This window comes from Oncorhynchus gorbuscha, linkage group LG20, assembly GCF_021184085.1.
Source record: "Oncorhynchus gorbuscha isolate QuinsamMale2020 ecotype Even-year linkage group LG20, OgorEven_v1.0, whole genome shotgun sequence".
NCBI classification, from domain to species: domain Eukaryota; kingdom Metazoa; phylum Chordata; class Actinopteri; order Salmoniformes; family Salmonidae; genus Oncorhynchus; species Oncorhynchus gorbuscha.
The window spans coordinates 27,861,968-27,875,101 of NC_060192.1; the positions used below are offsets into that span (position 1 = coordinate 27,861,968).

The 13,134-nt window shown below is 39.9% G+C and overlaps 1 protein-coding gene across 7 annotated transcripts; it reads left to right on the forward strand.

Moving 5' to 3' along the window:
- The first annotated feature begins 1,596 nt into the window (after positions 1-1,596).
- On the forward strand, positions 1,597-9,762 carry LOC124007287 (palmitoyltransferase ZDHHC20-B-like). Of its 7 annotated transcripts, none has more exons than XM_046317737.1 (14): positions 1,597-1,831; positions 2,782-2,808; positions 2,962-3,056; positions 4,386-4,503; positions 4,601-4,670; positions 4,811-4,843; positions 5,197-5,317; positions 5,569-5,604; positions 6,214-6,346; positions 6,456-6,582; positions 8,174-8,260; positions 8,350-8,423; positions 8,509-8,556; positions 8,728-9,762. In XM_046317737.1, the coding sequence occupies exons 1-13, from the start codon at positions 1,714-1,716 to the stop codon at positions 8,550-8,552; spliced, it is 1,083 nt and encodes a 360-aa protein (XP_046173693.1). In that variant the 5' UTR covers positions 1,597-1,713; the 3' UTR covers positions 8,553-8,556; positions 8,728-9,762. The 7 variants fall into 7 exon arrangements, with proteins under 7 accessions (XP_046173693.1, XP_046173694.1, XP_046173695.1 ...); XM_046317738.1 differs by having other exon boundaries at positions 9,217-9,762; XM_046317739.1 differs by having other exon boundaries at positions 9,561-9,762.
- Positions 9,763-13,134: the final 3,372 nt, after the last annotated feature.

Consider the following 13,134-nt stretch of genomic DNA (forward strand, 5'->3'; position numbering starts at 1 on the left):
GTAGGTACCCGGCACAGCCTATCTCTTATCTCCAAAAAATATGGCAAGTTTGGCAACCAGGTCATAAACTTTGACACATGAGGTGAAGCATATAAAACATCCATTCTCATGTGGCCAGGGCTTTTCAACTGGGGGTCCATGAAGGTACTGTAGTGGGTCCTATATAATAATAGAAATAATATTTTATTTTCAGTGTTATTTTTTATTTTTTTATATCGCTAGCGACATATCTACAGTAGAAAAGAGGAGAATATATTCTAATGATGTCAACTTTATTTATCAACTAATATTGAGCAAATTACACTCATTGGAGCCAATTACACTCACTGGAATATCTGACATAGACCTTGAAAAAGCATCAGAGAATAGGCTACCAGTGCGGGAAGTGCCACTGGCTGCTGGTAAGCTTTCTTGACTTGGACATTGGCCTACATTGGCCTAAACAACTGCTCTTAGCGAACATGGGTTTGGAGTTACCTTTCTAGATAATAGGCTATGTTAGAGTTTTACACCTCCTCTTCCAATTAGAATGTGGGAGGTCAAAATAATGAAAAACTATCTTCCAAATCTATTAATTTTAAAATGTTTCAAACTTTTTCTTGCTATTATCATTCAACTGATGATAAGATAAGACATTAAAAAATGAATTGATAAAGTATGATGGGGTCTCTGGGTCACCGTATGCCAGGGAGGGGCTCCCTGGGCATGAAAGGGTTGAAGACCCCTGTATTAGGCTTACAGACATAAGATCTTCATTTGAGCCAGTTTGCTACAGCAGGGAAATAATTTTGCAACAACAGGAAATGTGAATTATTAAGTGGATTATAATTCATGGACATTTTTTGTAGAGGTTGATAAATGTTTCCTTATGGAAATCAAGTCTGACGTTTTAAAGTGGAAATTACAAATTTAAGAAGCCTATTCAAACAATGAACACAAGCAGACATTGCAATAGTAACTTATTAGAATCACCCACCCCCACACAATTCGGTAATTTAATAAGATTGTCAATTCACGTCCAGTCTCCATGGCCTACCAGTTCACAGCTGTACAGATGTGTGGTGAATTAATCTGATGGAGAAGAGGCGTTCATTGGTTCAGTGAGAAAGGAAGTGGTGGTGAAGCGAAAGGGTTGATGCCGCGTTCAAATCAACTGGGAACTCGAAATAATACGAGGTCAAATCATGACGTCAGTGATCTTCAGGTTGGAAAGTCTAAAAAGCTGTAAAAAAGATATCCGAGTTCCCGAGTGGAAATTCCGATTTGGATAACTATTCGAATCGGTTTTTTCCAGTCGGACCTCGTATTTTTCTTGTATGGAGGTCAATGAGACCGTGTCGAATTTGGTCGAGCATAAAATGTTACTGCTAATTTTCCACGTGAGGCTTATTTGATCGAATACACATTTCGTAATTGTGAGGTTGTTACGAATGCACTATATAAGTGGCCGCACGTGGCGTTTCGGCAATTTGTGAAAAAAACGAGCTGTGCGTGTTGTTCACTCGCGTATCTTCCCTTTCTGATTGGCTAGAATGGTCCCACCTGATATTGACTCCTCCCGTTTGCCTTCCATCTTTGAGGACATGTATTTCCATTGTTCAGTCATTTGTTAGAGCAGCTACTCGACTATCTTGTCAATATAATAGATCATCTTCGGTTCAGTCAAAAAACTGGAGCTTTGACGTCACACCACTTTTTTCCGCAGGATTAAAGATGGCGCCGCATCATGTACTAAAGTGCTGTCAACGGAGTTTAGCTTGGATACCTGTTATTTTCATCAACCTGGTCGTTGGCTGGTCTTATTATGCATACGTCGTGGAACTCTGTATCTGTAAGTATACAATTATCGTTTTTGGTTGATTAACGGGGTTTGTTTCGTCATTGAAACTAAGTTGCTTGACTGCCCAGCTGGAGGATGAGGATGAGTAGGATTCGGGAAACAGTACAGAAATGTGGTGGGACGAATACAGGTGAAACAGTGAAAGACTACTTTGTTGCGGATAGCCAATCATGCTCATAGACATTTACATTTAAGTCATTTAGCAGACGCTCTTATCCAGAGCGACTTACAAATTGGTGCATTCACCTTATGACATCCAGTGGAACAGTCACTTTACAATAGTGCATCTAAATCTTAAAGGGGGGGGGGATACTTATCCTATCCTAGGTATTCCTTAAAGAGGTGGGGTTTCAGGTGTCTCCGGAAGGTGGTGATTGACTCCATAGTTAGAATGTGTGTGATACAGCCTGCATTCGAACCAGGGACTCTAGTGACGCCTCTTGCACTGAAAAGCAGTGTCTTGCACCACTCGGGAGCACCTTTGACCTAAATGATTTCTTATTTTGACATTCTTTAGCCTAGGTCTCATCTGGGCTGTGATTCTGTATTAGATTGTGCCAAGTATCTTAAGAGCCATTTGATATGAGGCTACTCTGCCCTCAAATACTCTTATTCCCATATAGCTGACTCGTCATGTGAACCTGTGACTAAACCTGTTTTAGCCTGTTTCTGCTGTAGATGGTACAATGACATGCATGTCTGTCAGTCAGTCAGTCAGTGAGTGGCTGTAATCAGGGGCATCCCTTCAGCAGGGCAAACAAAGCATTCTGTGATGGGTGGGTCCCCCACTGGTAGTGCCAGGCTACCACTGGGGGGGGTGAGAGGAGGGGGTCTGTAGATGTGAGCATACTACTGTAGTACTGTAACTCTGCAGACGCATCAATCAGACGCCCTCTCTAAACTCCTATTTTCTGTCTTTGTGTGTGCTTTGTCTGTTTCAGTTACAATCCCAAATAATGCAGAAAAAAGTAAGTAACATTCAGAAACATTTGTTGCTTTCACAACTGTCTTTGATCACACAAACTCTATTGTATCATACCTGGTTGTTTTTTGTTCTTGCTCTCTCTCTCCAACAGTATCATACCTGGTTGTTTTTTGTTCTTGCTCCCTCTCTCCAACAGTATCATACCTGGTTGTCTTCCACCTATTCTTCATCATGTTTATCTGGTCCTACTGGAAGACTATCTGCAGTAGGCCTGCCAGCCCCTCTAAAGAGGTATACAGAGTAGGGCTGACCCAATTTAGTCTACTGGTCGATAGGCTGTGGGGTGGTGGCAAGTATATATATATATATATATATATATATATATATATATATATATATATATATATATATATATATATTAAATGTATAGCACACGAGACGCCTGTCTGAGTGGGCTAATCCATTGCGGATGCCGCTGGGATGGCACACCAGTATCACCCGTAGTACATTTACAGTTAATTACCATCATTTCTCATCTACAATGTTTGTTTGGTTATGGCAATTTCTGTTTCCTGTGGAAATGTCGTAAAATAGGCCTACCCAATTACTTCTTATCCCATGCACAAATATCCTACAGCTGTGTCAGTCTGTCCGCATCCCACTAGCTCAGGATATGGCCCAGAATATTTTATACAATGTTGCAAGTTTGCTAGCTCAGACCAAATTAATAGTTGATACAATGTTTCAAGTTCCTTACAGACAGGCCACGTGTAGCCAATGTGATTTATAGGATATTTATTTTTATCAGGATATTTTCTTCCTGCGGGCTGCAATGTTTTTGTTTGTTGGCTTTTTACATATTGCCAATGGCGATAAAGCTACTTTTAGATTTGTATCATTTTCATTTAGATAGAATATTGATTTACCACATGACATTGATTCTGAGCTATATAGACTTTATTACAACTTAAAATGTGCATATGTAAATTGTAACTGGCATGCAGATCAGTTAAATGGTAGGATAACTTGGCACTCCAAATGGAAAAGGTTACTGACCACTGGTGTAGCTTATTACTGTCTTCTGCTTCTGGTTAGGCTATCTTGATCTCTGGCTCCCGCTTAAGTCATTTGTTTCTTAATTTTTTATCACAGTGCTTAAAGCATCAGACAAGCTCAGTAGCCAACATATAGTTGATTTCATTCAAACATATGTTGTGTTTATATATGGAAAAATGCATGTTTTAAAATTCCGACTGGTCATAAGAACAGACTACTTTCGGTCAGTCAAGATTTTAGTCGGAGACAGCCCTAATACACAGTGTATCTGTCGTCACCAGTAGTACTAATTCTGCCTCCCATGAGATGCTACACCACAATGCCACGGGGCCAGGGGAATGGGCACTGGGCTGGGTGGTTCCCTAGGCGCTCTGTAATTACACTGTACAGCAGATGTTCACATAGGAGTGTGTGAGAGCATATGGTTGTGAAGTGGGATTACTCTGTCTCAATCTCAAGTTACTTGTTTCACATTTCAACTGGGCCCTAATTTCTAGATGCATGACTACTGATACTAACTATGTTATAACATACTTGGTGAAACTCTCTCTGTTCTCCCATCAGTTTTGTCTGGCCAAAGTGGAGAAGGAGCAGTATGAGAAGGAGCAGCCAGACGCTCAGCAGGACATCCTGAAGAAAGAGGCCGTAGGATTGCCTGTCTACACACGCACTGGGACCGGAGGTGAGAATACAATACAGTCGACACATGGTTGGGACACACACACCTTGGATTTAAAGCTGATGATGATTGAGCAGGTGTATTGGTATGTTCTCCACAGCCGTCCGGTACTGTGACCACTGTCAGGTGATCAAACCCGACCGCTGCCACCACTGCTCCACCTGTGACATGTGAGTTCAGTTAGTTCTGTCTCTATGGGGTTCAGATGAGATGCACCATTGGATTTTATGTGGGGCCTTTTTAGATGCTTTAACTCCAAAGTAATATACTATTTTCTTCTTTCCCTTGTTTTTTTTGTTCTCTCTCTCAGGTGTGTACTGAAGATGGATCATCACTGTCCATGGTATGTAACACCTCAGTCCGTTCTTGTAATTTAGATGCTTAGCAACAGTACACTCCTTTTGTGTGTGAAGTTCTTTGTTCATACTGACTTGATAGTGATTGGATCAGTGGAGAGTTTAATCCTCTCCATTCTACTGCATCAGCATATTTGATCTGTCTGACCTTTTTACTTGAAGTCACTGTTTTGTCTAGTACAGCATTGGAAAAGGGATTACCCAGCTCTCAAACAGATAATTCTGTAGACTTTGTGTCATCACTATTTGATACAGATTAGAGAATAGAGGCAACTAGTGGAGAAGGCAGCAGGAGCCACGTTGACTGATTAATTTACCCCTCTCTCTGTTTCTTGCTCAGGGTGAATAACTGTGTTGGATTTTCGAACTACAAGTTCTTTGTCTTGTTTCTGGCCTACTCCATGCTGTATTGTGTGTTTGTCGCTGCTACTGTCCTGCAGTATTTCATAAAATTCTGGACAGTAAGTACTACTAAGTAATACTCTAGCTGCCTTTCATTTCTTCCCTAGCCAGAGTTTAGTGGTTGAGTGTAAACACTGACAGCAGTAAGATCCCTGATCGCATGTTCCAATTAGCCAATACCCAAATCCTCTACATAATCCACCTCAAATTTGAGCAGTCTGCATGTCAGATTTATTTTTATATCTAATCGCTGTAAAATAGTTGCACACATTTCTCCACTAACAATCTGTCTCTAATACTTTGCCTAAAGCATTGCCGAAGGAGATCTGTTGGGGATTGTCCTCAGGTAAAATGCAAGATTGTCACCATCTGATCGTCATGGTTAGTTTAAAAAGTAAGGGTGCACTTCTTTGAATAGCCTATTGCCACTAATGGCAAGTCACAGTAAGGTAAGCTAGAGAAGCTCCACCCATTATGGCATTCACAGGCCTTTTGTCTCTGATGTACAAGTCGCTGTTGAGGGATTCTCTTCAGTATGTGTCAAACACTCTTGTCTTGCAGCATAAGCCGTTGTCTGTTCCTCCTTGAGTGTTAAGACTGGGCTTCTGTCCTTGTCTGTGTTGTATGCTGCCTTGCTTGTGACAATGAATGCCCACTGTCATCTTGGCCAACTGAGGCCCAGTGTGGAGTTGGACAGGATTGGTTGTTTAGCATGTCTTATTTTGCATATTGACTTCACAGACAACCAAAGGTCTGTACTGCATGTAGTACCTGCTGGGGCCATTCACTGAACAGTCATGTAGGCTCAGATTCTGCTTCTCCAGAATGAGGTCACCCATTGTCATTTACAACTGACTGATCCTGTGTGTCTGTGCAGAAGGTTAACATTACTACTGTGTGGTTCTGTTGAAAAGTATGACGTCACTAACTGCTTTCCTCTCTCTTCCCTCTCAAGAATCAGCTGCCCGACACTCACGCCAAATTCCACGTGTTGTTTCTGTTTTTTGTGGCGGCAATGTTCTTCATCAGCATCCTGTCGCTTTTCAGCTACCATCTCTGGCTTGTGGGAAAGAACAGGACCACCATAGGTAGCTGCCATGCCTCACCATGCTGGAACACAGAACATCTCATCCACTATTGTCTTGATTGATTGTTGACAACATTTTTATCATTGTTTGTCATTGGTTTTTATTTCAGAAGCTTTCAGGGCTCCTGTCTTCAGAAATGGCCCAGACAAAAATGGCTTCTCTCTGGGCTTCAGTAGGAACGTGGTGGAGGTGTTTGGAGACCAGAAGAAGTACTGGATGTTTCCCATCTACACCAGGTGAAAACACCAAGTCTACTATCTACCTATTCTTTTGGAGCTTTAGAATCGTTTTTTTAAGTGGACTACAAAACATTTAAAAATTAGGATGCTTAATAAGTGAAAAATATATAAAGAACTTGATCCCATCACTCACCAATATGAAAGCAGACCTAATTAAATGGACCTAATTAAATGGAACAATCTTCACAGAAATCTAAGCGGTAGAATGAACCTTTTCAGAATGGAATGGCTCCCAAAGTGTAGTTATTCTTGGTAATACGAATTACCCCACCGAAGTATATTCGGGCATAAGACTGTATATGGGCAAATAAAACTGCTAGAATAAAAAGTAACATTTTACATCTTCCTATGTCTAAATGTTGGTTTTAACCTTCCAGACTTGGAATTGTATCAACTCTCCTCTCAAGGCTTTTGCTTGTGACATATAGTTAAATGCATGAAAGAGGAAAAATGGGTACATTTTGAAGATGCACATGTTCACCCCAGAACATTTTTACGTGTCTTATTTTCAAAGGAAAAAGAACATTAACAACTTCATAGTTAAGAACAACATGGACATTTTTTTACGTATTCTACAAAAACCAATATGACCTCCTAAAAACACAAGCCTATCAAACAGTCCTTGGATAGCTTTTCAGAATTCACCAATAAATAAATTGGTCCACATTTAAATCTAAAGTCATAGAAACACACATATTTCCATGACAGCATTACAAAGCAATTTTGGATTGACTAATGTAGATATTTTAAAATGCATGCAACTTAAAACGTATCACAATGTCTATTTGATATTTTGGACAACAGAGCAATCTTGAGGGAATCCTATTTGAGTCAGAACAGGATGTTCATATGATAGGTAAGATATATACAAGCCTATCCAACTGACAAAAACTATTGGAACTGAAAAATAACTGATATTGGCACAAGATGGAGGGAAAGTTGGAACATAACTAACGAAATGACAGTTAGCGAAAATGTAGGCTTAATCCAGTATAAACTAATGTATTGAATTTATTATACAAGAGACAAAATTCACAAATTCCACAGCACAACTGCAGAGTCATGTCTTAAGTGTAAAACTAACAATGAGGCAATAATCCAATGCCTTCTGGGATTGTTATAAAGTCCAAAAGTTAGGGGCGGATTGAGAAAGTTGGCTGTCAGAAGTATTAGTGTATATGTACTTTTAATCCATCTGTCTTTTAATCCAGACATGGCATATGAGGGTGCAGTGAGATACCCAATGGGTTGGACAATACTTTTCTCGTCAGTCACCTTGAAAAAACGTATACGTAACCTGGAAATAAACCAATCCTCCCTTGTTAACACAATGGAAAGGTCAAGTGCTTTATTATCTAAATGTTGAAAGTGCGTGGGCGACGGAGAGAAACAAAAGGGTGCAGTTTGAGCCATGTGGCAGAGAGTGATAAGGGCTCTGGAGATGCAGGTGTGATGTTATTTGTACGTTTTGTATTGTTTAAAAAAAAAAATTTTTTTTTTTAAAAGTAATTAGAAACTTAGTACAGGGTTTAAATACCAAATGCCCCCCCCCCCGTTCTCTCTCTCTCCTCTCCTTTCTCTCCGTTAGTCATGGTGATGGACACAGTTTTGTCACCCGGTTGCTGACCTTAGATCCTGAGCAAATAGCTGTGGGCCTCCAGATCAACGGCAAAAGGTTATTTATGGTTGATTTATTTATTACCTGATTCAGTAAAATGATCTCACCTAATTCATTAAATTAATCTCTGCCTTGTCCTCCAACAGCTCTGTAGATGGTCTGGCAAGCCCCAAGCACATCCTTGGCAACAACATTAACCACATTGAGGGCCATCAGGATGGTATGTAGATTCCCCATAGATATCCTGTAATGTCAAGTAGCCATGTGTCTGTGTGCTGCCTGACCCTAGAACCCTTGTGTTTCAGACGTAGCCCAGACGGTAACTGTGACAATGGAGAGTGAATCATAGACAGGTAAGCCTATAGATGAGTTCCGCTGAAGTGCGCGTGTTTCCTGCAGACCTTAGAGTGGAAACTGATGACCACCAGGTGGCTCAAATGGCCAGTTTACATGTCTGCCAGGAGACAACTGAGCCATTAATAGCCGTCATCCTTTCTATTGTCGTTCTTATGACCACCAAACAGCATCCCTGTTACCATGGACAAACCCTGGACACGACATCTGTCACCAGAGCTTTAATCAGCTTTCAGTTTCCATCCTCACCAAATGCATGCAGATGCGTTTTCTTTGTTGCTAACCAAAAACACACTACAATATTTTTGTTGGTAACTATTATTAATCTCTGGAACTGCTCTGTTATTCAAGCCAAAAAAAATAATACTCTTTGCACTAGGTCAGATAAGTGCAGGAAAATAATTGCTTTACAGTTATACGCCTCCGTCAAATCAGTATTCACTTGCTTTATTGGAAAAAATGAAGAGGTCACTGTGTCTTAGCATAGAAAATGTGTTCGTGGCTTTGATTTGATTAAACCCAGAGCATACAATGTGATGTCTTGAGGCCCTGAAGGTCATGAGCACTATTGTCTCAGTTGATTGTAGCGTGTGTGTACTGTATGCACTTTACACTTGAATCCTGTGACGGGTGCTAAGCATATCCATTGATTTCAATAGGACAGTAGGTTTATACGAACCACGGCGTTGTAGGACCCTATGCCTCTCCCAAAATCCTCTCCTGCTCTGCATCATCGGAACTTAAATGTGCATTGTGCCTTCAGTACAGTATGGAAGAACAAAGTTATAGTACTGTGCCATAGTTGACCGTAGCATTATGTAATAGCTTTACAATTTATACAGATGGAAATGGAACCCGGAGAGCATTTTTGTTTACAATTTTACGGGCCAAATCCCCACTCATGTTTTGCACAATTCCGTGCATCAGTGATGATATACACTGAGTGCACAAAACATTAGGAAAGCCTTTCCTAATATTGAGTTGCACCCCCTTTTGCCCTCAGAACAGCCTCAATATGTCGGGGCATGGACTCACAGGTGTTGAAACTTTTCAACAGGGATCCTGGCCCAATTTGACTCCCAATGCTTCCTACAGTTGTATCAAGTTTGCTGGGTGTCCTTTGGGTGGTGGACCATTCTTGATGCACTTGGAAAACAAACTGTTGAGTGTGAAACCCAGCAGCATTGCAGTTCTTGACACTCCACCAGGCACCTACTACCATTCCCTGTTCAAAGGCTTTTAAATATTTTGTCTTGCCCATTCACCCTCGGAATGGCACACATACATAATCCATGTCTCAAGGCTTAAAAATGATTCTTTAACCTGTTTCCTCCCCTTCATCTACACTGATTGAAGTGGATTTAACAAGTGACCAACAAGGGATCATAGCTTTCACCTGGATTTACCTGGTCAGTCTCATGTTCCTAATGTTTTGTACACTCAGTGTATGTGACCAGGTAGATTTTTATTTTTTTTATCAAGAATTTGGTTGGGAGTCAACAGTTTTTTTCAGAGGTGTGATATCAGAGGTGTATAATTCATTAACATTGAACAGCATTGTTATTCCATTAAGTATTTATTTTCAAGGTTTCTTTTAAGTTGCAGATTTTCCATAGTTTATTTTTGTTATTGTCTGCATTGCCATATGTTTTCAGATATGTAGCGTTTTTTAAAACTGAGTTTATGAAGATGAAGGTATCTGTGAAGTCATCACTTTTGTTCGCGAGAGGTGACTTCGACTCATTTCACAGGAAAGTGAGATTATTTGTTTGTCAGAGTTCTATCTTTGAGAATAAGGAATTGCTATTTGTGTTCACTTTATGCAATTCCTGACTTCTCAATCTGATGAATGGCATACATATGGAGAAAAACGGAAGGCTTTGAACAAAATGTTTTTTAAAGCACATTTTACATCACAAATGCTGCATTCTTTGATTATTATAGCTGTTTTCTTATTATTTGGTTGTTTTGTCGTGGACGATGTACAATGTTGAGCATATACATAAATATTTAATGTACTGAACCAGATTTGTTAATACCAGTAGGCCAGTTTCCATGTGTAGTAGTCCCTGGGAAAGTCACTATTCTGCTGTAGTAAATCATGCCAGGATGCTCATAGACCACCAAGAGGAGGCTAGAGCTCGACATCAAACTCTCAATGGACACGTATTATTATTATTATTTTATTTTTTTTCAGAATATTTGTGATCGGGTTTCTCAATTTCCAACTGACTATGATCCATGTAGTTTTTAGGAGAGTTCTTTGGAATTTGCAAGTGGTTTGTTTACTGGATGCATAAATGTTTGTATAACACCCTATCGTGGAGGAATGTAGAGTGAGAGCATTGTGACTAACCAGAAATCCTAACGTTCTCATTTTAATTGAATGCCATAGAGAAGTATTTTGTGCTACATTGTATATTCACAAAATCTGTTGACGGTAAATCATGGACCAATTTCCTGTTTAATTATTTTTTTTTTAATAATATCTTATTTTTTTTATTGAAGCTGTTTTGCATGTTAAGTATTTTCTCACTATTTGTACTACCCTGTCAGCCAGTTTTGGTTGTTCATGTTTTTTTTTAAATATAATCTAAATGTGGAAGTAATTTGCACAAAGTTCAATAATTTTTTATTTTGTAGATGAATACACTGTATTAATGTGTACATTTTAACAATAAATACTGTTTTCAGTGCATTCATGCTTGATTAATGTACTTCTACGTTGTTAGAAACCATGTTGGTTGCCTAGAACGTCCCATTACAACAAGGGAAGGGCCTGCTAAATGTTGAATACTGTCTGATTTAACATTTTAGTTAGACCACTTTATATGATGAGAGCAATGTGCCAAAATAAGTCACTGTCATGTCATAAGTCACTTGGCAAATCTTCAGCAAACGTGAGGGCAAGGTTTAGCAATATAAGACTATTCACACATCGTGGGGTCAACGAACGACGTGTCAGTGACAGATGCATGGAAAATCACAGCATACACATTTTTATATTTTTTATTTCACCTTTATTTAACCAGGTAGGCTAGTTGAGAACAAGTTCTCATTTACAACTGCGACCTGGCCAAGATAAAACAAGGCAGTTCGACACAACTCCACAGAGTTACACATGGAATAAACAAACTTAGTCAATAATACAATAGGAAAAAGTATATACACTTCCTTGCGAAAGTATTCGGCCCCCTTGAACTTTGTGACCTTTTGCCATATTTCAGGCTTCAAACATAAAGATATAAAACTATTTTTTTGTAAAGAATCAACAAGTTGGACACAATCATGAAGTGGAATGACATTTATTGGATATTTCAAACTTTTTTAACAAATCAAAAACTGAAAAATTGGGCGTGCAAAATTATTCAGCCCCTTTACTTTCAGTGCAGCAAACTCTCCCCAGAAGTTCAGTGAGGATCTCTGAATGATCCAATGTTGACCCAGATGACTAATGATGATAAATACAATCCACTTGTGTGTAATCAAGTCTCCGTATAAATGCTGCACTGTAATCGTCTCAGAGTTCCGTTAAAAGCACAGAGAGCATCATGAAGAACAAGGAGCACACCAGGCAGGTCTGAGATACTGTTGTGAAGAAGTTTAAAGCCGGATTTGGATACAAAAATATTTCCCAAGCTTTCAACATCCCAAGGAGCACTGTGCAAGCGATAATATTGAAATGGAAGGAGTATCAGACCACTGCAAATCTACCAAGACCTGGTCGTCCCTCTAAACTTTCAGCTCATACAAGGAGAAGACTGATCAGAGATGCAGCCAAGAGGCCCATGATCACTCTGGATGTACTGCAGAGATCTACAGCTGAGGTGGGAGACTCTGTCCATAGGACAACAATCAGTCGTATATTGCACAAATCTGGCCTTTATGGAAGAGTGGCAAGAAGAAAGCCATTTCTTAAAGATATCCATAAAAAGTGTTGTTTAAAGTTTGCCACAAGCCACCTGGGAGACACACCAAACATGTGGAAGAAGGTGCTCTGGTCAGATGAAACCAAAATGTAACTTTTTGACAACAATGCAAAATGTTATGTTTGGTGTAAAAGCAACACAACTCATCACCCTGAACACACCATCCCCACTGTCAAACATGGTGGTGGCAGCATCATGGTTTGGGCCTGCTTTTCTTCAGCAGGGACAGGGAAGATGGATGGAGCCAAATACAGGACCATTCTGGAAGAAAACCTGATGGAGTCTGCAAAAGACCTGAGACTGGGACGGAGATTTGTCTTCCAACAAGACAATGATCCAAAACATAAAGCTAAATCTACAATGGAATGGTTCAAAAATAAACATATCCAGGTGTTAGAATGGCCAAGTCAAAGTCCAGACCTGAATCCAATCGAGAATCTGTGGAAAGAACTGAAAACTGCTGTTCACAAATGCTCTCCATCCAACCTCACTGAGCTCGAGCTGTTTTGCAAGGAGGAATGGGAAAAAATGTCAGTTTCTCGATGTGCAAAACTGATAGAGACATACCCCAAGCGACTTACAGCTGTAATCTCAGCAAAACGTGCGCTACAAAGTATTAACTTCAGGGGGCTGAATAATTTTGCACAC

Excerpts from the sequence above, each read along its gene's own strand:
- LOC124007287 (XM_046317737.1), top strand. The coding sequence starts at position 1,714 with ATGGCGCCGCATCATGTACTAAAGTGCTGTCAACGGAGTTTAGCTTGG. Across the intron at positions 3,057-4,385 it reads CTGCCAGCCCCTCTAAAGAG|TTTTGTCTGGCCAAAGTGGA; the intron begins GTATACAGAGTA and ends TTCTCCCATCAG. Across the intron at positions 5,605-6,213 it reads CTGTTGGGGATTGTCCTCAG|AATCAGCTGCCCGACACTCA; the intron begins GTAAAATGCAAG and ends TTCCCTCTCAAG.